Below are 25,890 nucleotides of genomic sequence, written 5' to 3'. Positions count from 1 at the left end.
GGCCCAGGCAGCGCCAGGAGCCAAGGGGAGGTGCGTGCCCTGAGTGTGTACCCAGGGGCTCCCCCTCCCAGAACAGAGGGGACCCCACAACACCCAAGTCACCCCACCGCCCTGTCAGCCCCAGAACCTGGGGCCGTGCTGGCTGCACCCTGAGGAGCCCCCTCACTTCCTTCTTCAGGTTGGCAGGGGACAGGCCGCCCAGGAGGAGCGCCCCTGTGAGGCCCGAGGGCAGCCCTTAAGACGAGACCTGTAAGTGGCCTTTGTCAGGGCTGCCCAGGGTGCCTTTCTCCGCCGAGGCCGCTCACACCCCCTCTCTTCCCCAGGTACGAGGTCCCCTGCCCACACTCCCGTGGGCGGCCCGACCCCAGTGATCAGGCCCCCGGTCGAGATGAGTGAGCTCCGCCAGCCTGAGGCCGACCTTGAGGCCCCAGTCCCGGCCCAGGGTCCGGTGGAGGCGCCGCTGCTGGGGGCTGCGGGGGAGGAGGCCGCATCCCCCTCGTCCTCCGCCTCCCCTGGTGCCCCTTCCCTCTCCGCCTATGCCGAGCCCTTGTCCCGCGAGGCACTTGTTGTGCTGATGGCTGACCTGGTGGGGTTCCTGCTCGTCAAGTTTCGTACCGGGGAGCCGACCTCCGAGGCGGAGATGCTGAGTACGGTCGTCCGGGAGCATCGGGACCACTTCCCCGTGGTCCTCCGCCTCGTTTGCGAGTGCCTGCAGCTGCTGTTTGGCGTGGACGTGAAGGTGGTGGACCCCCGCCAGCGCACCTACGTCCTGGTCCCCACCCTGGGCCTCACCTGGGATGCAGTGCTGAGCGACTGGCAGTGCACGCCCGAGGCCAACCTCCCTCTGCTGGTCCTGACCATGGTCACCCTGTTCGGTGACCGCGTCCCTGAGGAGGAGGTGTGGGGAAAGCTAGGCACCCTGGGGTTTTGTGGCGGGAGGGAGCTGCTCACCGAAGTGTGGGTGCAGACGGGCTACCTGGAGTACCGGCAGGTGCCCCACAGCGACCCTGCCCGCTACGAGTTCCTGTGGGGTCCCCGGGCCTACGCGGAGGCCAGCAAGTGGCAGGTCCTGCAGCATCTGCTCAGGATCAATAGCATGGATCCCAGGTTCTTCCCATCCGTGTCTGCAGGGAGTGTGAGCGATGAGGAAGAGGGAGCCTGAGCCAGTGCAGCAGCCAGTCCCACGTCCAGCAGCTTCTCCCGTGGGGCAGGAAGGGGGGCTGCTCCTTCACTCTGAGTTTGAAGAGGGAGCGGTCAGCCTTCTAAGCAGTGAGAGCCGGGCGAGTTGGGGGAAGCCGGTGTGCAGCATTTTGCGTTCCTGTTGTGTATGTTGACATGGACTTCCATGTCTGTTTCCTTTAGGAATTTTTCAAATGTTGGTTCTTTGAATAGAAGACTAAGCAAGCTTCAGTGTCTAACTTTGTGTATGACGTTAATCCCACAGGTATTTGCACTAATTCAGTTCAAGAACAAGAGTTTTGCTGTTTTGTAAGAGAGGTTGGGAAATCTCCCAGTTTGTTTTGTGACCGTGTACAAGATAACAGGGAATTGGAATCAGAACTGCTCTGGAAATGTGGAAGTACTTAGCAGTGATATAGATGGGGGAAGAAATAGAAAAATAAAAGCCATTGTTGTTCCAATTCTTGCTTCCCTGTCTTGTCTGTCATTCTGTAAATAAAACGAACTATCTCTGTTGAGTTGGATTTGCACGGGTATTTTAAGAAAGTAGGAGAAGGTTCATCTGCGTCAATAAGCCCCCTGCCCACTGGCTTGTTTATTCCGCAGACCTCCACGGAGCCTCTGCTCTCCGGAAGGGCCTGTGTTAGTAGCGGGAACGCTAGGAAAAGCAGGACACACCCACACCTAGAGTGATGGTCTAGGAGCCACTGTCGCATGAGGAAGGTGGTGAGACGTCCCCTAAGTCCCACAGAATAAGACAACATGGGACGAGGCGGTGGGGCTCCAGGAGCGAGCCCTGGAGTGTTAAGTGCCCCGAGCCAGGGCACTTTGGGCCTTTGGGAAGTGGGGGTTCCTTCTGTGGGAGGTGATGGTGATGAAGCTGGGTGGTGGCAGCAGCCAGACATGCAGAGGGTGTGTCTTGGGTTGGAGGGGAAAGTCTGAAATGGGACATTGCTGTGAGATGTCCTTCTGGGTCGTGGATAAAGCCGAGAGAAATCTCGCCCTGGGGCGGGAGGGAAGGCGTGCTGGCTCTTGTTGCATTGCAGTGGGCCACAGTGAAGAGGCAGGTGTTTCATACCCGCCATCTGCAAGGATTTCCAGAGAAATGAGGGTCTTGCTCTTTGAAGCCCTGCTCGGTATTCCCGGGGCTGGCCCTCCTCTCCCTGCCCTGGGAGAGCCAATTACCAACTGTATGGAAACGACCATTTTAGTCACCTGGAGTTTACTTTGGCCACTTGTGAGCAGGGTCTAGATTTCAGTGGGATGAAATGAATGAAAATAGGGGGTTTGAAAGAAGAGAGGCTGCCGAAGTGGAAAGGAGTCGCCGTGTGACTGGAATCCTGGGAGCTTTGCGTGAGCTGCACCCAGCTGGGGAAATCACCACCCTTCCCTCCATGCCGGCAGACACACACACACACATCCAAATTGAATAATATATCCTCCAGGAGTAAAACACACAGAACAGCAATTTTGACTGGTTTTCTATTCCGTTTCCTATGGAGCTGCAAATTCTCTGAGATGTCATGAAAAGAAAGCAATTTCCAGAGGGGAGAAGGACAGAGTCTGGGATCAGAATAATACTAGAAATAAGTCCTAGCCACTAAGAAGCAACATCTGCCAGTGTCCCCACGTTCAGGCAGGTGCAGAAGTATGGCGGCATCAGAGACCCACAGGTTTGGGCTGTGACCTGGCATCGAAAGGAAGGGGCAACTCCTGGGCCTAATGGGATTGGGAGGTCACTGCAGTGGGAGGTGCAGACGGCGCCGGGGGCTAAAGAGGCAGCTCTCCCTGCTGAGCGCCGTACGACAACGTGAACATTACGTGGGATCCTGGGTTTGAAGCACCTGCCATATAGCAGGTGGGCACTTGGAAAAGGTGGAGAATTTCAGGGCCAATGTAACCTGCTCAGACACTCCTGCCGGAAAAGAAGGGGATTTTGTCATCACAAATGGTAAGCGCTGCTTTTGTTGAGCCTCTACTAGGCAGTGTGGCATTGGAGAGCCGTCAGGTGCTCGTCCCCATCTTGTCTTCCTCTCCTCCCCGCACAAGAGGGGACACAGCACTGCCAGAGTCCTCTTCACTTGGGAGGGGTCATGTGATGACCCTTTGCCACTGAATCCTGAGCAGAAGCATTTTTGTCACGGCCATCCGTATCGAAGGCACACCGGGGTCGGGGGTTAGTCCTCAAGCCATGACAACACAGACACAGACCACTGTGTTTCCTCCCCCAGGGTCTTAAGTCCTGCACCTTTGACCCTTAGATGTGAGATGCCAGACTCTGTGCCTTTAAGGCCCTGGGCAGGGTTGGAGGTGTTCCAGAGAGAGGCTGCCCCACAGGGAGCTGGCAGAGGGCATTTCCCTCAAGCAACCCGCACCCTTAGGTCCCTGAGCTGCACCCATCCGTCCCTGCGGGGCTGTGCTGAGTCTCTGTCAGGAGGGCAGCCGCCAGCTGCCGAACGGCCCCGTTGGGGTCGGGGGCGTCCCCGTGGGGCCCAGCCCCGAGTCCCCCTCAGGGGTGACCCTGCTGCCCACAGCGCCCACTCTGTCCAGAACCTGGCCTCGGTCTGCACAGCCTGGCTTTTGCCCTGCCTGTCCCCCGACTAGGAGCCGCTTAGGCCCCGGTCCTGATGACCTCGTGCATGTATGTTTATCTGAAAGTCCCAGAGAAGCATCCCCCCCCCCCCCGACCAATATCATGGTTCGGGTGGAGCTGGCAGGACGTGATGTAGCCACTCGGCGAGTCTCCTCGTGGTTGGTAAGTGATAATCATTGCCGCGTGGATGTGGGGCGAATCTCTGTGCTTCCGACTTACTTTGAAATCATTCCCTACGTAATGCCCAAATGTTTGAGTACGCTGATGGCCTTCTGAATGTGACCGTGAGGTTTTGGTTTTTGAGCCTGAGTGTGAGAGGCACAGGCGTGTCCTGTCAGCCACCCGCAGAGCCGGCTAGGACTCTGGTGTCCCCGATCAGGGTGTTTGAGCAGAGGGACAGGCTGTAGCAGATGGCAGGGGTGGTCCCCAGGACGCTCCCCGAGGCCCCAGCCACCCGCAGACCCGCATGAGGGTTTGGAAAGGAGCCAGGCAGGAGAGGGCTTTGGGGTCCCGGTGATGCAGGCTGTGAAGAGGGTCAGCCGCCCCAGAGAGGTGGAAGGAACAGCACCCACTAGATCCCATCTGACCTGCCCTGGGCTGGCCGGGGGAGGCAGGTGGGAGCAGATGCCGCTGCCGGTGAGCTGCAGCCCTGGACCCCAGCAGGAAATGGGTGCTCTTGGGACAACGGGTGCTCCAGGACCCTTCTCCATCCTCACGCCCTCAGTCCTAGACCCTCACCCTCCTCCCTGGCCCTCGTGTCCATTTCACGAGAGATGGTGACCTGATGGGGCTGGGGAGGCCACGTGGGCAGAATGCAGTGTCAGGCTCTCATGGGCACTAATGCCCGGCTTCCCTGTGTTTTCTCCATTATGTGGCCTGAGGCGTCAGGTAGTAGGACCCCGTGGAGGACAGCTGAATCCCCCTTGACTGTTGGGGAGACAGGTCAGGCCAGTGCGGGGATGGGTCTTTGCACGCATATGATGCTTAGCTTGAGTCAGAGTCCTTGTAGTGACAAGCTGATCAAATCATGGCGACTCCCTACGCCTCGATTTCTCCATCTGTAAAATGGGCCTCCTAACAGTACCAGGCAAAAGCATTGGTGTGGGTTTCCCCATGATGTGACCTGCTTGTAAAAAGCCTGGGCCAAATGAAGTGGTCGGTGGCTGCAGCTCTTGTTACTGAGTGTGTAAGAAAGATGCGCCCTCCCCCATGTTGTGAGGATTTCCGACCAGTGCACGTCTTGGGATCCCCGCGTGCGTGGATTAGCGCAGTTTTTCTTTTCTCGTGAACATTTGTTGTCAGAATGCTTGGGCTCGCCTTCCTCGTCTTCTCGCTTGTCCCTGTTCAAGATGAGGCGGTTGATCTGAGGTGTCGCCTCCATTGGAACACGGGTGTTTGCAGCTTTAGGTCCCAAGTGCCTCTTTGGCCGCGTGCCATAAGTCCTGGGGGCTTTGGTCTGTGTTTTCTTCATTTCAAAGTATTTTCTAGTTTCCCTTGTGATGTCTTGTACGTTCCCTGGGCTATTGTTATGGACTGAACTGCGTCCCCCCAAAATTTGCATGTTGAAGCCCCAATCCCCTAGAACCTCAGAATGTCACTGTGGCTGGAGTTAGTGGTTCTTAGGTTGAAATGAGGCCATCAGGATGAGGTCTAATCCAAGATGGCTGGTGCCCTTGAGGGAAGAGCGGATCAGCACACGCAAGGAGAGAAGGCAGGGGCTGGGGGTGCGTGCACAGAGGGTGACCACGTGAGGGGCGCTAAGAGCACGGCCACCTGCAACCAAGGAGACCGGCCGCAGTACAAGCCACCCCTGCTGGACCCTCCCTCTCGGCCTCCTGGTCGGAGCCACCGTGAGAATCTGTGTCTGCTGTTTCAGCCCCTCATCCTGCGCTGTGGGATTTGGCATCGTCCCAGACTAATGCGGTTATTTGGGGACGCACGGCTCAATTTCCCTCTCTTTGCAGATTTCCCACATTTCCTTCTGTTATTGAGGTCTAATTTCACTCTATTTTGGCCAGAGGACATACTTTGTATGATTTCAGCCCTTTTGTTTGTATCCCCTTAAGGTTACTGAGGGATGCTGTGTGGCCTGACGCGTGGAGTACCCTGGAGAACGTTCTAGGTACGCTTGACGAGCACGTGTCTACTCTGTTCTTGGGGCTAATAGTCTACACATGTCATGAGACCTAGTCTTTGTACAGTGCTGTTCAAATCTGTGATTCCCTTACTGCGGTGCTGTCTGGTCGCTGTACCCATAATGAAAGCAGGCTGTGTTAGTCTGCTTAGAGCTGCCATAGCAAAGTCCCACAGAGGGGGTGGCTAAAACTACAGAAATGTACTGGGTGCCAGTCCTGGTGGCTAGAAGTCCAACCTCAACTGGCTGGAAAGTGCAGTCTCAGGTGAGGGAAGGCGTCTCTTCCTGGCTCGAAGACAGCTGGTTTTCTCTTGGTCCCTCACTTGGCTGCTTCTCTGAACAGGTTGTGGGGGAGAAGGGAGGCAGGGAGAGAGAGTGGGGGGGGGAGAGAAATGGAGGGAGAGAGAGGGAGGGAGGTTGGGAGGGTGGAAGAGAGGCTGAGGGAGGGAGGGAGATCTTCGGTGTCTCTTCCTCTTTGCCAAAGGACACCGCTCTTGTCGGACGGGGGTCCCACCCTTGTGACCTCATTTAACCTTACTGACTTCCCCAAGGGTGCTATCTCCAAATACATGCACCTTGGGATTAGCACTGCAACAGGTGGACTTAATGGTTGGGGTGGGAGCTGGGGGATCCATTTGAATCCATCACAGGGGGCCCGAAGTCTCCCACTTCTACTGTAGACCGGTTTCTTCCGTCCCTTCTGTCCATTTTGGCATCGTTCACTTGGGGCGCTGCTGTTGGGCTGCTCAAGAGACCCCCCTGACGTGCACTAGCTGTTGCATTGTGACAGACGGGAGCGGCAGATGGGACCACCCCTCACCCGGGCAGACCCGGGGCTCCTCTGGCTGCTGGTGCTTGGATCATTCCTGGTACCTTGGGTCTACTTCCCCTCCTCCCCCAACCCACCTTTTTTTTCCTTTTCTGTGTTTCTGGCCACCCCACAAGGCTTGGGGGATCTTAGATCCCCGACCAGGGATTGAACCCGGGCCACCGCAGTGAAAGCATAGAGTCCTAACTCCTGGAACTCCAGGCAATTCCCGCTCCCCGCCCCCTCCTTAGCAGTGTTTGGGAGGGGATGTCGCCCTATCGCTGTGACAGCCACAGAGTCCTGGCCAGGTCCCCCGGCCCATCCCCCACACGTGGAGGCAGCAACTGTGAGCTGGGGGTGCGCCCTGGCCTTCAGTGCTCTGTACACATCACTGGGCGCTGACCACAAGGACTCGCGGTATAAGCGCGACACCCCAGCGCCCAGAGGGTGGTGGAGCATGGCGCCCTTGAAGTGTTTAGCTCGAAAGGCAAGGAAAAGAGAACCAGGAAAATGTCTCCAGACGCAGGACCCGCAGTGAAAAGCAAACCTCAATCCTGCTGTCCAGACACCAGAGAGCATCCCCAAACTGAACACCCGCAGGGCCCTGCCAGGGACCGTCACCTCCACACCTGTGCGTCTCAGGACAGTAAGGGCTCTTTTCAGGCCTCTGACCAGGGGAGGCCTGAGCTCTTCTCATCTGTCAAATCGAGACCCTGCTGGACATGATGCCCCCGCAACTGTGAAGCCGCGGGTGCCAGGGCCTTCCTTGTGCTTGTCAAGCCCTTCAAGGGTCTTTCTAGTGGGTGGACACAGGGCGTCTGAGGGGCTTCACTGACTAGCTGCTAGGTGCCCGCACTGTGCCGGGGGTGGGCTGTCACCTGTCATCGTTTCCTGCTGAGGGGACTCAACTGCTCAGCCACGCCCAGGACGGAGGCGCCAAACACGTGTTGGGTGGAACATCGCTCTCATGTCCCCGTGCTCTTTACTGCCCTGCAAGGTTCTGGCCGCGTTACCACCTCCGTGTGTCTGCAGGGTCTGCCTGGTCAGGGTCCTCTGTGGGCCTGCCTGGAGGGGTCGGGTATTCCAGGAAACAGCGGGAGCCCATGCAGCAGCAGCAAAGGGGCTCAGGGGCCGAGGGATCAAGGTCAGGGAGGCGGCAGGCCTGGCGGCCACCTCGGGCATCCAGGATGCGCAAGAGGCAGCAGCGCGGCCCCCGGGAGCTGCGCGGTGGGGGGGAAGGCTGAGGACTTGGAGGGGTGCGGCGGCCAGGCCCGGAACGGGCCAGGGAGGACTCATCTGGGCGGGAGGCCAGGCGCAGCAGAGCAGGGGACCTCGGCTGGCTGGGCCACCTCTGCCAGGACAGGAACTAGAGGGACCAGAATCTGCACGTTGGGATCCGGCGCGGGGGGCTCCGCTGCTGTCCAAGGAGGGGCCGGAGCGACAGAGTCAGTCCTGGCCAGGGCGGAGGCATGGTCGAGTTGCGGGTAGCTCGGGGTCCCCTGGATGTGCTCAGGATACGGTGGGAGGCCGTCCTGCGGCTCCGCGGCGCTGGGCGCCGGGAGGTGCCCCGGGGCCGCCGGCTCGCCGTCCACCTGCCCGGATGCTGGTTTAGTGTGCACTCTCGGCTTCATCCTCACCAGGAGGTGCGGGCAGTCTCTCTGAAACAGGGGACTGTGGTAGAAGTGTAACTGAGGTCGCGGTTGAGAGAGAAAAGGAAACCCCGAGTCACAAAAGAGTTGCTCGCAAGCAGCAGCCGCCTGGCTGGGCCCCTGGGCGCCCTCCCCCAGCCGACCCAGGGCCTCTTTGGAGAAAGCGGGACCCGGTCCCAGCAGGACGCTGTGCCCCAGCTTTGACATCCCCGAGACTCGCTCACTCACCATCACCTTTCGCCCTTGGAAAATGACTGAAAATGGCCCCTTAGTATGAGTACAAGGCCCACGAAAGGGGACGTGGCGTTTGCAGGTACGAGACTGCAACAAGGTTCGGTAGCTTTCTAAGGCAGTGTCCGAATCGCCCCCTGGCCAGCACCTCCAGGGGCCAGACCGGGGACGCTGACTGCTTCCCAGGAAAGGACCTGCGCCCCCACTCAAGTGATGCTCTGGAGCTATGGGAGTCACGGGGGCACACAGACCTCCCCCCTCCCCCCGGCGGGCCACTGTCCCCGAGCAGGAGGACGGGAAGGGCCAGCGTTGCAGCAGTGTCCTCTTGTCCCCCGCTGTGACTGCGTGTCAGGCACGAGCGGCACTGCCCACGTGTCAGGAGTACAGGATGACGCCTTGCCCGCGTGTGCTGTGAAATGATCACCACAGGGGGTCCAGTTCACACGCATCACCTCACACAGACACACCAAAGGGAAAAGGAGGAGGGAGAGAAGTGACGTCCTTGTGCTGAGAACGCTTCGGGTCCCCCCATAACAACGTCCCAACACAGCGCGCGGCACTGCCAGCTCCGGCCGTCACGCCGGTCCCCAAGTACCACCTTTAAAGGAAGCTCTCCCGACACGCCTGCCGACCTCCCAGGCGGCCCCGGGGTTGGCACCCGCCCCCCCCCCACACCCGGGCCCAGCGGCTCAGCCCCTGGAGAGGGCTCCTCCCCCGCCGTCCCCCGCCCTCCTTACCTCGCTCAGGACGTGGGCGGGCCGCTCCTTCGTGGACAGGTTGGTCATGCAGAGGGACGTGTGCATGTCCTGGTACACTTTGCTGAATCCATAGCGGTTAAGCTGGCGGATGAAGCTCTCCACACGTTCTGTCTTGAACACCTTGTCTAGGCCGTCCCTGTCCAAAACCTCCTTTTGAAACAGCGGCCTGTTGACGCCTATGCAAGTCCCGTCTTCATTCCACCCAATGGATGCAAAGCGACTGCTGTGGACGATCGTCCACAGCTTCCTGGGAAAGGGGTGGAAGAGCAGGCTGCCTTCCCACACGGCCTCGCAGGCGGTGCGAGGCCTTTTCAACAAAGGCTCTTGCGTCAAATCCTGGAAAGCGGCTTCTCCAGGCAGCAGCCTGAGGTCGGGGTGCCCCGCGGGCACGGCCTGGTCCAGGGCGAGGGACTGGGGGGTGCAGCTCCCTGAGCCGAGGGCCGGAGCCGCTGTGTCGGGAGGAAGAGGCGCCTCGCCGAAGCCGGGCGCCCTGCCCGCGGCGGGGCCCTTCTCGTCCGCAGCCATGCGGAGCGCGGCGTGCCCCTCCGCCACGTAAACGGGACAGTGCAGCGCGGCCGGCAGCACCCTGGGCTCACACTCCCGCTCAGCCCCTCACAGAAGTGCTGCGGTTGCTCGGGGGTGACAGCACAGCCCAGCCAGGAAGTGACATCCTAAAGGGCAGGCCCGTCAGCATGTCAGCCTCCTGCTTCACGCCCGAAATCGCAGGGGGCACGAAGACACTCGTGCACGGGTGCAGAGCCACAGGCCGAGCGCTCGTGCAAACCGGCCACGGCCTTCTGGTCCCGGAGCCCCCGGGCCAGGCAGACGTGCACGGACCCACGTGTGACCCACGAGGTCAGAAGTCCTCCTGTGTGTCCCCTGGCCTTCCAGGCCGTGCACAGCACCCATGATTTCAAGCACGAGCATCGCCCGAGACGCGGCCCACGGTCAAGGGCGCTAAAACTTTACAATTCACCTATGAACTGGAAGAAAAACCCTCACGATGTCTGGGTCTGCAAAGTGCCTACCTTACCCTCTCCCCGGAGAGGTGTCCCATGGGTGCTGAGCAGGAATCGGACTCTGGACCCCCGCCCTCACCCGCAGCAGCCCTTTCCCTCCATTGCCCACAGCAGAGGCCAGACTCAGATGAAACGTTCAGGGAAATTTATTAAACAGAAACATTGACTGAAACCATTGAACACAGGGCATAACAACACACAGAGGAACTTCTAACGGCCACCGGAGCTCACGGGTCCCGGCCCCACCCAGGGTCCTCAAAAAGGTGCCTCCGCTACACCCCACCCGGCGGCCCTCCATCTCCCCACAGTCTCCCTTCCTGAGGGCCCCGCGGGTGGCCACTCGCCAGGAAGATGGGCGCCGGCCATGCCCGCTCCCCCCAGGGCAGACCCTCCATTTCTGGCCCACATGCCCGGGGCCTGGCCCTGCCCTATGGTGGGCACAGGGCAGTCCCACAGCAGGGCGCACGCCACCAAGCCGGGGACGTGGAGTCCCGAGGAACAACGGGGTGGCCCAGCAGAACACAAGCCCTGGGGAGCCTCCCGCAGACCTCCTGCAGCCCCGGTCAAGGTCTTCCTTCTGAAGGTCGCAGGTGGGCTCCCAGGTCCTGGGGTGGGCGCTGGCTGTAACCTCGTCCATCCCGTCCTTCCCGCCGGCTCCTGGGACTGGGCTCGGGGTCTCCACGCCGCGCAGGGGTTGGGGGAACTGCTCAGAGGAGAACACAGGCACATTTCCACAACAACAGGCAGCGCTGGGCCTGAATCTATGCCCAGAAAGCACACGTTGAGCTCACGACACTGGCCCACAGAGACCAGAGCCTTGGCTGACACGTGGCGCACCTCAGGGCTCTGTGGGGGGACGATGGCTAGGGTGTGTGTGTTTGTGGGAGGGGAGCGGGGGCTGGGGGGTTCCTTGACACCTGGGTCCCTCTGGGGCCTACAGGGACACATTTGGGCTTGCCAGTACAGGGAACAACCTGCCCCAGGGGATGATGAATAGGGGACCCTCTCAGGAGGGAGGCCCAGGCACCTGGAGTGGCCCCTAATATGGGGCCAGTAGGCTGCCAGGCCTGGCCTCCCCCTGCCTCCAAGCCTGGCAGCCCCACGGCCTGCTGAGCCTACTGGCCCGAGGTGGACCCCGGGGGGCTCATCTCTGCAGCCCCGTCCTCATTTCCCGGCTCTTCTGGGATGGGCTTGAGCCCCTCCTCGGGGGTCTCCTCGGCCTCCTGGCCTTCTGCCTGGGCGAGGCCCTCTGGCTCCCAGCCAGGACCTCCTGGGGCCACCGGGGAAGCACTGCCCATCCGGCCAGGCATGGGGACTCCGGGGGCATCTGAGGGTCTTGCCTGACCTAGGCCCGCAGGGGCGGCAGCACTTCCATCTTCCTGAGTGGCCGTGGACGCCTTGCTGGTCTCCCCAGGGCCAGGGGCTGCCCTGGCGGCACCATGGTCTTCAGGGGCCGCCTCGCCAGCCTTGGCAGTGCCGGCAACTGCTGCACTGGCCTCCTCACGTGCCGGGTGGTCCTCGGCGCTCCCTTCCTTGGAACGGGCGGCCTGGGCGGTGGTATCTTCACCGGCCGGGGAGGCCTTGGTGCCATGTGCAGTGGTGCCTGCGGTGATGGCCTCATGGGCCGGGGCGGCCTGGGCGGCTGCTGCCAGGACTGCAACGTCCACACGGGCCTCTTCCTGCCCTGGGAAGTGCTCCCTGCTAGCCGGGTCGGCGTCCCAGGCCTCGGTCTTCTGGATGAGCCGCAGCATCCCCGCAAAGCCGGGAGGCCTCCTCATCAGCCGCCTCCTCCTCAGCGTGTCCCGGAGCGTGTCGTTCAGCCGGGCCCGCGTCAGCACCTGCCGGGCGCGCGCCTGGTCCGCCATGGCCGGGTGGATGGCCCCCTTCTCCAGGGCCGACTGCAGCAGGCCTTCCAGGCGCATCACGTACGCAGAGAGAGTCTCCTGGGGCCGCTGGGCACAGGTCACGAACTTCAGCCGAGCACTCCCCCGGGGGTCCTTGTTCCCAAACACCTGCACCAGCGCGGCCAGGCAGTCCTGGGCAGCCAGCTCGGGATCTTCCGCCAGGAGGCCACACAGGAGGTCCAGCGCGGGGCCGCGCAAGCTCTCCACCAGCCTTCTCCTCCTCTCCCTCTCAGACACGTGGCGCCACAGGTGCAGCGTGTGGCTGGCCTGCTCCAGCCAGCTCTCAGAGGACTCTTCCCCGTGGCCCGGCTCTTCCATCCCAGAGAAGGTTCCCAGCTCCTGGTAGCCCATGCTGTCCAGCACGGGCTGCGAGGCCTGCCTCCACTGCTGGGTCCCGGGCCCTGCCTCACCCATGGCGCCTGCCGCTGTCACAACTGCTTCCTCAGGCGCAGCCATTGCCCCGCCCGTGGGTCCTGCCATACTCAGAAGTCCTGCCACGCCTGCAACATTTCTGTAACCTGCAGCTCCTTCCTCATCTGACTCAGCTCCTGCTTCACCCTCAGCTCCTTCCGCACCTGCAGCTCCTTCCGGACCTTCAGCTCCCTCCTCACCTTCAGCTCCCTCCTCACCTGCAGATCCCTCCTCACCTGCAGCTCCTTCCTCATCTGACTCAGCTCCTGCTTGACCCTCAGCTCCTGCTTGACCCTCAGCTCCTTCCGCACCTGCAGCTCCTTCCTCATCTGACTCAGCTCCTGCTTCACCCTCAGCTCCTTCCGGACCTGCAGCTCCCTCCTCACCTTCAGCTCCCTCCTCACCTGCAGCTCCTTCCTCATCTGACTCAGCTCCTGCTTGACCCTCAGCTCCTGCCTCACCTGCAGCTCCTTCCTCACCTGCGGCTCCTGCCTCACCTGAGGCTCCCTCCTCACCTGCAGCTCCTTCCTCACCTGCAGCTCCTGCCTCACCTGCAACTCCTGCCTCACCTTCAGCTCCTGCTTGACCCTCAGATCTTTCCGCACCTGCAGCTCCTGCCTCACCTGAGGCTCCCTCCTCACCTGAAGCTCCTTCCTCACCTGCATCTCCTGCCTCACCTTCAGCTCCCTCCTCACCTGCAGCTCCCTTCTCACCTGCACCTCCCTCACCTTCAGCTCCCTCCTCACCTGCAGCTCCTGCCTCACCTTCAGCTCCCTCCTCACCTGCAGCTCCCTCCTCACCTTCAGCTCCCTCCTCTCCTGCAGCTCCCTTCCCACCTGCACCTCCCTCCTCACCTTCAGCTCCCTCCTCACCTGAAGCTCCTGCCTCACCTTCAGCTCCCTCCTCACCTGCACCTCCCTTCTCACCTAAGGCTTCCTCCTCACCTGTGTCTCCCTCCATACCTGCGACTCCCGCCTCCCCTGCAGCTTCCTCCTCCCCTGCAGTTCCTGCCTCACCCGCCCTGCCAACCACTGCTTGTCCCTGGGGCTGCGCAGGGCAATTGGGTCTATCCTGTGAATCAGCATCAGGGGCCTGGGGCAGGCAGACCACAGTCCAGGGCCCTCCCTTGCCTGGTATTTGGCGGGGGAGCGAGCTTCGATTTAAACACTCAGCAAACTCGACCAGGGCAACACTCGACCCCAGCTCCTTTCTGTAGACCTTGCCCAGCACTCGGTACCTGCCCAGGGAACGCAGGGCAGCCTGCACAGCCTCCTGGAATTCCTGGTCTTTGCAGTCATCTGGGATTCCCAGGATGAGCAGAGATCGCTGAGCGTTCACGCCCATCGACCTGCACCAGTCCCGCAATACCGCCAGAGCCATCGCCATCTTCGAGGACCTGAGGGTGGGGGGAAGCGATCAAACAGGTGTGCACAGGCTGTTGAAGTGTGGGAACCGGCCTGTGGGTGCAAAGAGGAGAGACTCATGTTTGTGCCACACAGCCCACCCTAGTGCCCCTCACAGCAGCAGCCTGGAGCACCTCCCTGCCCTGTTTGGTTTGTTTGACTTTAGGAAAGTTTTTTTATAAATTACATTTATTTACAAGATAGAAGGCTAGGGACTTCCCTGGTGGCGCAGTGGTTAAGAATCCACCTGCCAGTGCAGGGGACACAGGTTCGATCCCTGGTCTGGGAAGATCCCACAAGCCGCGGAGCAACTAACCCCACGCGCCACAACCACTGACCCAGCGCTCTAGAGCCCACGAGCCACAACTACTGAGCCCACGTGACACAACCTCTGAAGCCCACATGCCTGGAGCCCGTGCTCTGCAACAAGAGAAGCCACCGTAATGAGAGGCCTGCGCACCGCAACGAAGAGTAGCCCCCGCTCGCTGCACCTAGAGAAAGCCCGCGCGCAGCAACAAAGACCCAACGCAGCCCAAAGTAAAAATAAAATTTAAAAATAATAACAAAAGAGCACTTGTTGCGTACGACTCAAGAAACAATAATAAAATAACTAAAATAATTTTTTTAAAAAGACGGATAGAAGGCTCGTCACCTTTTCTACATTTCTGGCCTCAGTTTTAGGAAGCTGCCTTTTTCCCAAGGAATTTTTCAAGTCTTCCAATTTGTTAGCATAAACATTTCCACAATGTCCCATAATATTCCCCTATACCCCTTTGTTAATGCACCTCTGATCCGTAACGTTGGCCCTCTTTCATTCCTCCTATTGGGGATCAGCGTTCTTTCTGTTTCCGTGATTCATCGTTCTAGGACTTGCTCGGTTTCCTTGCTCTTTTGAAAGAAGCGCATGGCTTCGTTCACCGTGTCCATAATTTGCTTTCTATCACTGATTTCCTCTCTTAGCTCTCTTTTTTTTTTTGATATGCATTTTTTTATCATTTTTTTAACATCTTTATTGGAGTATAATTGCTTTACAATGGTATGTTAGTTTCAGCTTCACAACAAAATGAATCAGTTATATATATACATATATTCCCATATCTCTTCCCGCTTCATTTTATGTTTCCTTTGCTCTTCTTCTTCTAGCATCTCTCAATGGACTGTTAGCTCACTGATTTTATGTCCTGACTCTTTTCTAACAGAAGCATTTAGAGGAATACAGTTTCCTCCTGTCGCTTTTTGCTGCCTCCCACTAAGTTTGGTAAGTTGTGCTTTTTTAGTATTCACTTGGAAATATTTTCTAAGTCCCTCTGTGATTTTTCTCTTTGATCCATGGGTTTCCCAATATTTGAAGATATATTATCATTAGTACCATCAAATAAAATTCCCCCGTGATGAGAAAACTTATCATGGAAACTTGCAATACTGCTAAATTTATGGAGACCTTTTTACAACTCTGGTATGGCGTGTCCGGCTGAATGTGCAAAGCACCCTCGTAAAGAATCTGTGTACTCTGTGTACCTCTGTGTACTGTGTACTGTGTGTACCTCTGTGTACTGTGTGTACCTCTGTGTACTGTGTGTACCTCTGCAATTCCTGTGCCACCCGGACAGAGGCGACCTGAAGCTCTCGATGCCTCATGCAGTGGGCCAGAGCCCCTCCCTGGACCCCCACAAATCCATCTGCCATGGCCAACAGCCTCCACCAGATCACAGCAGCCCCAGCGCCTCCCCCTCTCAGCTTCACTTACGCCCCCCCGTGGCCAGGCGGCTCCTCCCCGACCCCTCGCACTACATCCCCTCCATACACCCTCCCCCACCCACCAGCTGGTGGCGCTCCGCTCTGGGCCCTGGAAGCCGGGCGCCCCGCCATGCGTAGAGGTCAGACGGCCTCTCTCACCTCCCCACACCGGGGAGTCCTCCCCCGAGCACACTCAGCGCCAGGGGCTCTCGCTTCTCGTGCCCCAGACGCAGAGCCCACCCGTCTTGCCCCCGCCCACCCGGGAGCCGGAGCCCCCTAACTGCCACGAGCGTCCTCCCCCCCACCCCACGCCCCGCCCCGCCGGGAGCTCCCCTAACGCCTACCGCACCCGCGCCCGGGAGTCCTCCCCATCGACCCCCGCCTCAGCCTTCCTCCCGCCACACGCAGCAGCCGTTAGCCCTCCCCGCCCGTCCCGTCCTCCCCACCCCCGCAGCCGGTCGTCCTCTCCTCTGGCCCCCAAGGCCGGCCCCACCCGACCAGCAGGAAGCCCTCCGCTCAGGCCCCCCCCACGCTTAGCCATTAGCCCCACCCTCTGCACCCCGACTCCAGAACGCCCCCCACCAGCCACCCCGGAAGCCAGCGGTCCTCCCCTCTGACCCGCTCACTGGGGGACCCTTCCCTCAGCCCCCCTTCAGCCCGCTCCCCTCCGCCGCCGCTCCCCCACTCCCAACCGAGCAGCCCGTAGCCCTCCCCCGACCTCCACTCCTTCCCGGGGCCCCCGGTACCTGCGGAGTCCAGCCCCCGGCAAAGCCCCCGCCTGTCTCCTGACTCGCTCTGACTCTGTGGATGGCTCCGGAGTCCCGCTCACGAGGGGCTGAAGAGCTCGTCTCAGCAGAGCAGCCAGGAACTGTGCCGCCGACTGTCCCAGGCACTCTGTGCGAGCGCCACGTGGGCTTCCGGGTGCTCCCGGAAGCCCCAGGAAGATGAGGGAGAAAGTTCTAGACGTCTCTTTACCGAGAAACTGGTTGGATCAGAAGAGCACGTGAGGAGGCGCTCTGCTACGGAAGCAGCAGTAGCCATGCGCACTGAGGGCCTGAGGTCCCAAGGCTTGGCGCCTCCGAAAGCAAAAGACACGCCCATTGGCCTTCCACCAATAGGAAGGCCTCCCTGCAAGGCTGCGGAGTTGGGGGAGCGAACTTGGCGATGCAGAGCCCATGGGGGCACATTGGTCAATCTGTCTTTACAGGTGGGTGTCTACTGTGATTGATAATGTCATAAACCTATTCTTATTTCTTTGGTTTGTTTTAACTTTTGAATTTTATTTTATGTATTTTTTTATACAGCAGGTTCTTATGAGTTACCCATTTTATACATATTAGTGTACATTTGTCAATCCCAATCTCCCAATTCATCACACCCCCCGCCCGCCCCCACCATTTTCTCACCTTGGTGCCCATATGTTTGTGCTCTACATCTGTGTCTCTATTTCTGCCCTGCAAACCGGTTCATCTGTACCATTTATCTAGGTTCCACATATGTGCATTAATACACGATATTTGTTTCTCTCTTTCTGACTTCCTTCACTCTGTATGACAGTCTCTAGATCCATCCACATCTCTACAAATGACCCAATTTCGTTCCTTTGTACGGCTGAGTAATAAATAATAGTAATAAAGCTCTTCTTTATATGGACTGGTTTCTTGTCTAGTTGTATCACCTAGCCATCTTCTCACATGGCACAAGAGGAAGAGGCAGCCGTCTGGGGCCTCTTTTATAAGGGAGGTAATCTCATTCATGAGGGCTCCCCCCTCATGGGCTAATCACTTCCCAGGGCCCCACCTCCAAATGCCATCCCTTTGGGGGTTAGAATTTAACAGGTGAATGAGGGGGAGAGGTTTACAAATATTCAGTCCATAGCAGTGTCTGTCCATCTATTGTTGCTCCTATGTTCCCTTTTTCCTGCTGAGATAATCAAGTTTTTCATTTACATTTTAACTTCTCTACTGCCTTTTTAGGCAATTATCAGTTTTTGCTAAAACTTTACAATTCACCTATGAAATGGAAAAAAGCGCTCACCATCTCTGGGTCTGCAAAGTGCCTACCCTACCCTCTCACTGGAGGGGTGTCCCATGGGTGCTGAGCAGGAATCGGAGTCTTGACCCCCGCCCTCACCTGCAGCATCCCTTTCCCTCCATTGCCCACAGCAGAGGCCAGACTCAGCTGAAACTTTCAGAGAACTTTACTAAGAGAAACTTTGACTGAAACCATTGAACAGAGGGCATGATAACACAGAGAGGAACTTGTAACAGCCACCAGAGTCCGGGGGTCACGGCCCCCCCACCAGTGTCCCCAACAATGTGCCTCCACTACACCCCACCCGGCGGCCCTCCATCCCCCCACTGCCTCCCTTCCTGAGGGCCCTGCGGGTGGTGTCTCGCCAGGAAGATGGGTGCCGGCAATGCCCGCTCCCCCAGGTTAGCCACTCCCCCTCTGGCCCACATCTCGGGGCCTGGACCTGCCCTATGGCTGGAACAGGAAAGTCCCACAGCAGGGTACCCACCACTGAGCGGACGACGGGGTGTCCCGAGGAACAACGTGGTGGCCTTCAGTTGTACTGCTAATTACTTTCACATTTCCAAGTAAACTCCTATTCCAATGCCATGTTATCTTGTTCACCACCACAAAATAATATGGGAATCTTACAATTTGTTTTACACAATTGCAAAACTCTTGTCATTGAACTGAATTAGTGCAAATACATGTGTGATTAATGTCATTTGCAAACTTAGATACTGAAGCTTATTAAGCCTTCTCTTAAATGGAACAATATTTGAAAAATTCCCAAAGAAAACAGAGTTGAAATTCCATGTCATCATATACAACAGGAACCCAAAGATGCTGCCCACTGAGTTCCTCCGACTGGCCCGGGACCTCACTGCTTAGAAGGCTGACCGCTCCCTCTTCAAACTCAGAGTGATGGATCAGCCTCCTTTCCTGCCCCATGGGAGAAGCTGCTGGACGTGGGCCTGGAAGGAGCCTGGCTGCTGCTCTGGCTCAGGCTCCCCCTTCCTCATCGCTCACACCCTCTGCAGACACAGATGGGAAGGACCTGGGATCCAAGCTATTGACCCTGAGCAGATGCTGCAGGACCTGCCACTTGCTGGTCTCCGCGTAGGCCCGGGCACCCCACAGGAACTCGTAGCGGGCAGGGTCGCTGTGGGGCACCTGCCGGTACTCCAGGTAGCCCTCCTGCACCCACACTTTGGTGAGCAGCTCCCTGGGCTCCCCATAGATGCAGGGCACCCTCCCGGCACACACCCCCATGTTGCCGAGCACTCCCCACACCTCCTCCTCAGGGGTGCGGTCACCGAACAGGGTGACCATGGTCAGGACCGGCACCAGGAGGCCGGCCTTGGGCGTGCGCTGCCCGGCCCTCAGCACTGCATCCCAGGTGAGGCTCAGGGTGGGGACGAGGACATAGGAGTGATTGCTTGGGTCCACCTCCTTCACGTCGAGGCCAAGGACCAGCTGCATGTACTCGGAGGCTCGGCTGAAGACCACGGGGAAGTGGTCTGGGTAGTCTTTGAGGATGGCAGCATTTCTGCCTTTGTGGTCGACTCCTTTGTGCGATACTTGAGCAGCAGGAACCTCACCAGGTCAGCCACCTTCTGATGTGGTGCATCTTGGAGCAAGGACTCGGCATCTTCCTGGTCATGCCAGGTGCTCGGCTCTTCCTCATCTGGGGTGCTGAGGCTGTCGTCTTCAGATTGGCTCCATGGAGGAGTGGCCATGGCAGTGGGGGAGGGGCTCTGGGGGGGACTGGGTTCCCCAGCATCAGCCACCTCCCCCAGGGTGCCCAGGAACAGGACAGAGTAAGAAGAGGAGGCAGAGGACGAGGGGGATGCGGCCTCCTCCCCCACAGCCCCCAGCAGTGGCGCCTCCACAGGACCCTGGGCCGGGACTGGGGCCTCAAGGTCGGCCTCAGGCTGGCGGAGCTCACTCATCTCGACCGGGGGCCTGATCACTGGGGTCGGGCCGCCCACGGGAGTGTGGGCAGGGGACCTCGTACCTGGGGAAGAGAGGGGGTGTGAGCGGCCTCGGCGGAGAAAGGCACCCTGGGCAGCTCTGACAAAGGCCACTTACAGGTCTCGTCTTAAGGGCTGCCCTCGGGCCTCACAGGGGCGCTCCTCCTGGGCGGCCTGTCCCCTGCCAACCTGAAGAAGGAAGTGAGGGGGCTCCTCAGGGTGCAGCCAGCACGGCCCCAGGTTCTGGGGCTGTCAGGGGGGTGGGGTGACTTGGGTGTTGTGGGGTCCCCTCTGTTCTGGGAGGGGGAGCCCCTGGGTACACACTCAGGGCACGCACCTCCCCTTGGCTCCTGGCACTGCCTGGGCCTCCTCTGCTCTGTGCCCTGAGGACACGGTCCTCAGACCTGGGCCTTCGCCTCCCGGTTCCTGGAGCCCCTGTAAGAGGAATGGAGGGGGCACCTCGGCTGTAGATTATGGCACAGCCCTGTGCCCCTCGGTGCTGGCAGGAGGACTGGGCTTTACTCTGTGAGGTTCCCACTGTCCTGGCATGGGTGGCCCCCTCTGTGCTCACTCAGGGCAGGGCCTCCCCTTCCCCCTGGCAGGGCCTGGGCCCTCTGTCTGCTGTCTGAGTCAAAATTCTCAAACAAATTCCCTGCACTGACAAGAAGTGAGGGGCCCCGAATACTGGCCACACCTGCCCAGGGGCTAACAGGGGTCACAGGGGACAAAAAGGGGTGGCCAAACTCCGTGGGGTCCATCTGTGCTGGGACGATGGGTGGTCCGCTCAGTCTGCACCTTGACACCCTGCAGGGCCTGGGACAGCTCCCTCTGCTGACTATGACCAGTCTCCTTCAGCCAAGGCCTCACCTCCATAAGACACCAGGAGAGGATGTGACGGGGAGTCAATGCTCCCACCTATTCTGGGACACCCATGGGTGACAAAAGGGGCAGGGCCGGCTGGGCTCCAAGTACTCTGTGTGAGGAGGGGTCTCCCCAGTCTTTTCCATGACCCTTGCCGGGGCCTGAGGCCAGACCCCCAGAGCATGGCTTCCTCCTCCCTGAGCCCACCCATCTGGAAATGAGGAGGGGGCAGTGAGACAGGTCCTGCCGGAGGTTTCCAGGGCTGACAGTTGGGTCAGGCCAGATGTCTGTGGGCCCCTGTTTGCTCCGGGGATTGGGCTCCTCCCAGTCCTCTCTCGGGGTCCACACCTTGACCCCTGGCAGGTCCTGGGACTCCACCCTCCGCTGCCCTGATGTTTCCCCTCAGACCAAGGTCCTCGCATCCCTAGACGCCTCCATCCCCAACCACGTGGCAGAGGTGAGAGCCTGCAACGTCCAGTCAGCCCTGCCCGGGACCTCCCAGGGCTGACAGCATGGGCGAGCTCCTCTGAGGTCCCCTCTATTCTGGGGTCCAGGGTCCCGTCAGTCCTGCCTCAGGGTCCTCACCCTGACCCCCGGCAGGACCTGGGATTCTCCCCTCTGCCCACCTGAGGCCCCGTCCCTCATACCGGGGCGCCACTCTTTCTGGGACCCGGATGTCAGGAAGTGCTGCAAGAGGTCCTCCTGCCCTATGACCTCCCAGGCCTACCCTGATCTGGGGCCCAGGGTCCCCTCTGTCCTCCCTCAGGGGCCTCACATTGACTCCCAGCAGGACCTGTGATTCTCCCCTCCACCCACCTTAGGCCCCCCCCCTTATACCAGGTCCCCAGTGTCTCTGAGACCCAGATGTGGAAGTCAAAACTCCTTGCCAAGTGCTCATTCCGTCCCGGGACCGCCCAGGGCTGATGGCAGGGGCAGGGATCTGTGGGGTCCCCTCTGTCTTCCTTCAGAGTCCTCAGCTGGATCTCTGGCAGGTCCTGGATGCCCCCTGTGTTGATCCGAGGCCGGACCCTCACACCAAGGCTTTCACTGTCCTGAGACCCCCAGGGGGAATCTATGGACAACACATCAGGCCCCCAAGCCCAGGGCTTCCCAGGGCTGAGATGATCCCACGAGGGTCCCTCAGCCCTCCGTTGGCTACTCACTTTCCCTCCCAGATGGTAGGGCCCATCCCCCGCCCACCTGACCTTGGTCCCCTGAGACCCAGGCCCTCCCCAGCCAGGACCCCTGAGAGGGAAGCGGGGGTCGGGGGTGGCGCTTATTCCCACAGCCCAGCCAGCGGTCTCTCAGGGCTGACAGCAGGGCCAACCTGGATGCCTTGCGGCCTCCGAGTCCCCCTCACGGTTGTACCTTGACTCCTGGTGGGGCTGGGCTCCTTCCCTCTGCCGACCTGGCCCCGGCCTCCCTGACCCAGGCCCTTCCCTGCCCCTCCCAGGGGGATCAGTGCAGTCCCATCCGGACAGCATGCCGGGGTGGGGGGGCTCCCAGGGCTGTCGGGAGGGCTGCAGATGCATCCCCCTGGGGGCCCTCAGTCCTCCTCTGGTCCTCACCTCGACTCCAGGCAGCACCTGGGCCCCTCCCTCTGCCCACCTGAGACTGTGCCCCTCAGACCGAGCCTCTGAACCCCCGAGATCCCTGAGGAGTTGGGGGCGGCGGGGGGGATGGGCAGCCTGATAGCCCGGCCCGGGGTGCCTCAGGAGTCCCAGTACGGGTGGAGTTGCATGCTGGGGGACCCTCTGTTCCGGGCCTGCTGGACCCCTCCATCCTCACTCAGGAGGGTCCTCCTCAACCCCTGAGAGAAAGGCTGCAGTCCCAGCACAGATGCTGGAAGGGGGGCTGCCGTGCCCATGACCGTGGGGGGAGCACAGAGAACCGCACACCTTCCCCTCGGGGCTCCTCACCAGCCACCAGACTTTGGAAACCTGTTGTTTCACGAGGTTTCTTTTCTACACAGAAGAGGCTGCGTGGTGGGATTTGGGGAAGTCCTGTTGTTTTCAGGTTGTCTAACTTTACATTGTCCATTGAAATGATTTTTTTTTCTGAACCCTCTTTTCTAGTAAATAGTACATTTTATATCTCTACCAAGTGTACTTTTAGAATATATATGTATATATGTAATATACATATATACACATATATATGTATATATATAATTTCATGAAAGAATACCTACCCTTACTCTCTGTGGTTCACTCGTTATTCTATTGTCTGGTTGTGTGATGGGGTAGAGTGTTTTCTGCTCATTGGAAAGGAAGGTGGGTGTCTCACTTCCTTAGCAAAGCATTCATGTATTCCTCTATGGAGATAGTGTCAGGATGGGGACTGTCCTGGATCCCTGGCATACACCAAACTACAACCATAGTATCAAGGTGGTCTTTGGGTAGGTGCAAAATTGTATCCTGAAAGAGGTAGACCAACATTAACAATAGAAAGATGTGTTTGTCTTGTGGTGATGTAGATATGCCACTCAGATCTCCAGCAAGAGAACCTATTGTAGGGGGCAGAGTTGCTTGCCAGCCCCAGTTGAGTTTGCAATGAGGTCACACTTCCCCCTTGGGCTGCTCTCATCCAGTGATTCAGCATGGCAGGGATAGTAGTGTTGGCTTGTTCCAGCCTGAGCAGGACCAGTGGGTTCAAATAATTATATGAGCAGATAGCTCAGATCCCCATATCACCCACTACAGTTGCACCAGCACCCCTTTCCCAGCTTGCACCTATGACCATATAGAGTTTCTTTAGGCCCTGGCTGGTTTAAGCATGGGCTGGTGCAGTATGTGGGTACAAGTTGAAAATGGATAATGCTATTGAAAGAGAGCAGGGATGGAAAATCTTCCTAATAGGCAGAGATTTAAGCAGTGCACCTGGCCTGGGGTGAAAATGGGCTGGCTCCTTGGTTGGGGCTGGGAAAGAAGAGGATTCGAAGAGGCCCCCTAATGAACAGGGTCTTGCCTAAAGGCACACAGAGAATTCCAGACAGAAGGGAGGGCTGGGGTCCACTATTTCCAATAAATTTTTAACCTCCATCCCTCATGTGATATTAAAGGGAGACTCTCTAAGAAGATGATTTGTAATTGAAATTGAGAGATTTACAGTCAAGGATGCAGAACTGCATTCTACTGTAGCAACTCTTAGCCTGGCCATTGGCAGAGTTTATGTTCAAATTATGGCCCTTGCTCACTGTACAGTCCCTGAGTTGCTTCTACACCATTGGAGAGAAACTTGTTTGAGTCCCGTGAGGAATAGGTCCTCATCACCCATTACTTTTTTAAAACAAATTTTATTTATTTTTTTGGCTGCATTGGGTCTTCGTTGCTGTGCACGGGCTTTCTCTAGTTGTAGTGTGCAGGGGGCTACTCTTTGTTGTGGCATGCAGGCTTCTCATTGTAGTGGGTTCTCTTGTTGCAGAGCAGGGGCTTTAGGTGCGGTCTTCAGTAGTTGTGGCTTGTGGCTTAGAGCACAGGCTCAGTAGTTGTAGCACACGGGCTTAGTTGCTCCGTGGCATGTGGGATCTTCCTGGGCCAGGGATCGAACCTGTGTCCCCTGCATTGGCAGGCGGATTCTTAACCACTGCTCCACCAGGGATGTCCCCCCATTACTTTTTTTTTGATCTTCACTTTCTTTTTTCCCCATTTTCCCCTATTGCTATTAAACATATCAGTATAAAAAATGTGCTTAAGGTTATTAAAAAGTAAAATAATCCTTCCTCAGTCCTGTATACCTTAGTAATTCCCTTGAGAGTCTTATCAGGAAGGCAGCTTGGGAGAGACCTGGTTGGGGGAAGTGGCACCATGGCAGTACTAAGGGGTCCCTGGAGGCCCTGCCAGGGCTCAGAGGCAGCTGAGCCAACATAGGAGGCTGGGAAGAGACCTTGCTGAAAGCCTGGAGAAGTTGTAGCAAGGGTTCTTTCACCCTGAGAGTTAGGGAAGCTGTAAATGGGGAGGGAGACCACATCCCCCTTCTCTTATGCCATATCCATTAAGGTGGTTGTATAGTTGTTGGGTAGCAAGTTACAGTAGGACGATTCAAGGGTCACAACTCCACCTGGGATTGCAGGCCAGTTTCAGAACCTGAGTTATTGGCAATAAATTAGCCAGCAGAAAATAACTCAGTAGCTAAGGGCCTACTCCAGACATACTGTGAAAACTACCCTTTTACCCCCAACTGCATTTTCTCTTTCTGTATGTCCCTGTGACAACACCAGCCCCCAGACCCTTGGGCAGATCAGGCCTCTTGGGTGTGAATGCACAGCTCTCCTGTCCTGCTTTGGGTACAAAAGGGACCACAGAGGAGGAGACATTAGGTCTGGGTTCCTGCTGCAAGTCCAAGGTTTTCAACAAAAGGTGCTTGCAGGCGGGCACACTGACAAATGTGGGCCACAGCAATGACCTTCTGCAGCATCAGCAGGATGTTTTAATGTGACTCTGCAAACTTTTTAAAACCTGAGCACACCGTTCTTCCCACCTCTACAGGGTTGTCTTGCTTTTTATTCTGCACATCCACATTGGTAATGGAGATTTAAAAAAATTTTCTTTATGAAGACCTTTCTCCTCCAGCCGCCCCCCCGAATGGAAATAAGTGTGCACATTGTATTTGACACCACAATGACTTGCCGTGTTTTAAAATTTTTGTCTGAAATAATTAGAATGATTTTTGCAAGAGCATAAACTAATTTCAACTGTGACATCATTATTTCCCCTCCTCTTGAAAACTATGGATTCAGATATCCCAGGGTATGGGGAGGTGGGTGTGCAAAGCTGTGGGGAGGCAAAGGTGATGAATGGAAGACAGAGGCTTCCTGGACCCAGATGAAGGTCCCTTCCAACATAATAGAGAGGAAACGCAATGACTCATATGTATGTGTATTTGCAATTATATACATTTATTTTCCCCTTTTGGCTATTTACAAACCTTTATTTCAGCATATTTTCAGAAGCATAATTTTATGTCTCTTCATGTTTTCCTTTTTAAAAGTCAGGATTGGTCAAGGTCTTTTTCATGCAAAAATGTGCATTTAATGAAGACAAAGAGGGAACTGGGTCATCTTGGGGGCTCTCTGCTGCTCTGGGCCCTTTTGCCAGACAGACCATCCAGGACACATGGGTCTTGGTCTTCTTTCTTGATTTTCACTGCCTGGGCCCAGCACCACTCCTGAAGACCCGCACGTGTGTGATTTTACTGTATTTCTTCTGCTTCCAGAAT

At 57.9% G+C, this 25,890-nt stretch overlaps 4 protein-coding genes across 4 annotated transcripts; 1 reads left to right on the top strand and 3 right to left on the bottom strand.

Annotated features, from left to right (window-relative positions):
• Positions 1-388: 388 nt before the first annotated feature.
• LOC309978657 (melanoma-associated antigen 8-like) lies at positions 389-1,162 on the top strand (the record flags this gene model as incomplete). Its single annotated transcript, XM_082865158.1, has 1 exon — positions 389-1,162. One exon carries the CDS (start codon positions 389-391, stop codon positions 1,160-1,162), a length of 774 nt encoding a protein of 257 aa, XP_082721284.1.
• A 10,324-nt stretch (positions 1,163-11,486) lies between these two features.
• Positions 11,487-12,689, bottom strand: LOC309978656 (paraneoplastic antigen Ma6F-like; the record flags this gene model as incomplete). Its single annotated transcript, XM_082865157.1, has 1 exon — positions 11,487-12,689. The coding sequence occupies one exon, from the start codon at positions 12,687-12,689 to the stop codon at positions 11,487-11,489; it is 1,203 nt and encodes a 400-aa protein (XP_082721283.1).
• A 68-nt stretch (positions 12,690-12,757) lies between these two features.
• Positions 12,758-14,072, bottom strand: LOC309978655 (uncharacterized protein; the record flags this gene model as incomplete). The annotated part of the gene is made up of 2 exons (XM_082865156.1): positions 12,758-12,786; positions 12,998-14,072. 2 exons carry the CDS (start codon positions 14,070-14,072, stop codon positions 12,758-12,760), a joined length of 1,104 nt encoding a protein of 367 aa, XP_082721282.1.
• Positions 14,073-18,841: 4,769 nt separating this feature from the next.
• LOC309978654 (melanoma-associated antigen 8-like) lies at positions 18,842-19,791 on the bottom strand (the record flags this gene model as incomplete). The annotated part of the gene is given in 2 exon segments (XM_082865155.1): positions 18,842-19,380; positions 19,383-19,791. Coding segments are annotated over 2 exon segments (948 nt in total).
• Positions 19,792-25,890: the final 6,099 nt, after the last annotated feature.

This window comes from Leucopleurus acutus, assembly GCF_964270905.1.
Source record: "Leucopleurus acutus genome assembly, chromosome: X".
NCBI lineage: Eukaryota > Metazoa > Chordata > Mammalia > Artiodactyla > Delphinidae > Leucopleurus > Leucopleurus acutus.
The sequence above is the reverse complement of the archived record's forward strand: the minus strand, read 5'-3'. Positions and strand labels throughout refer to the sequence as shown.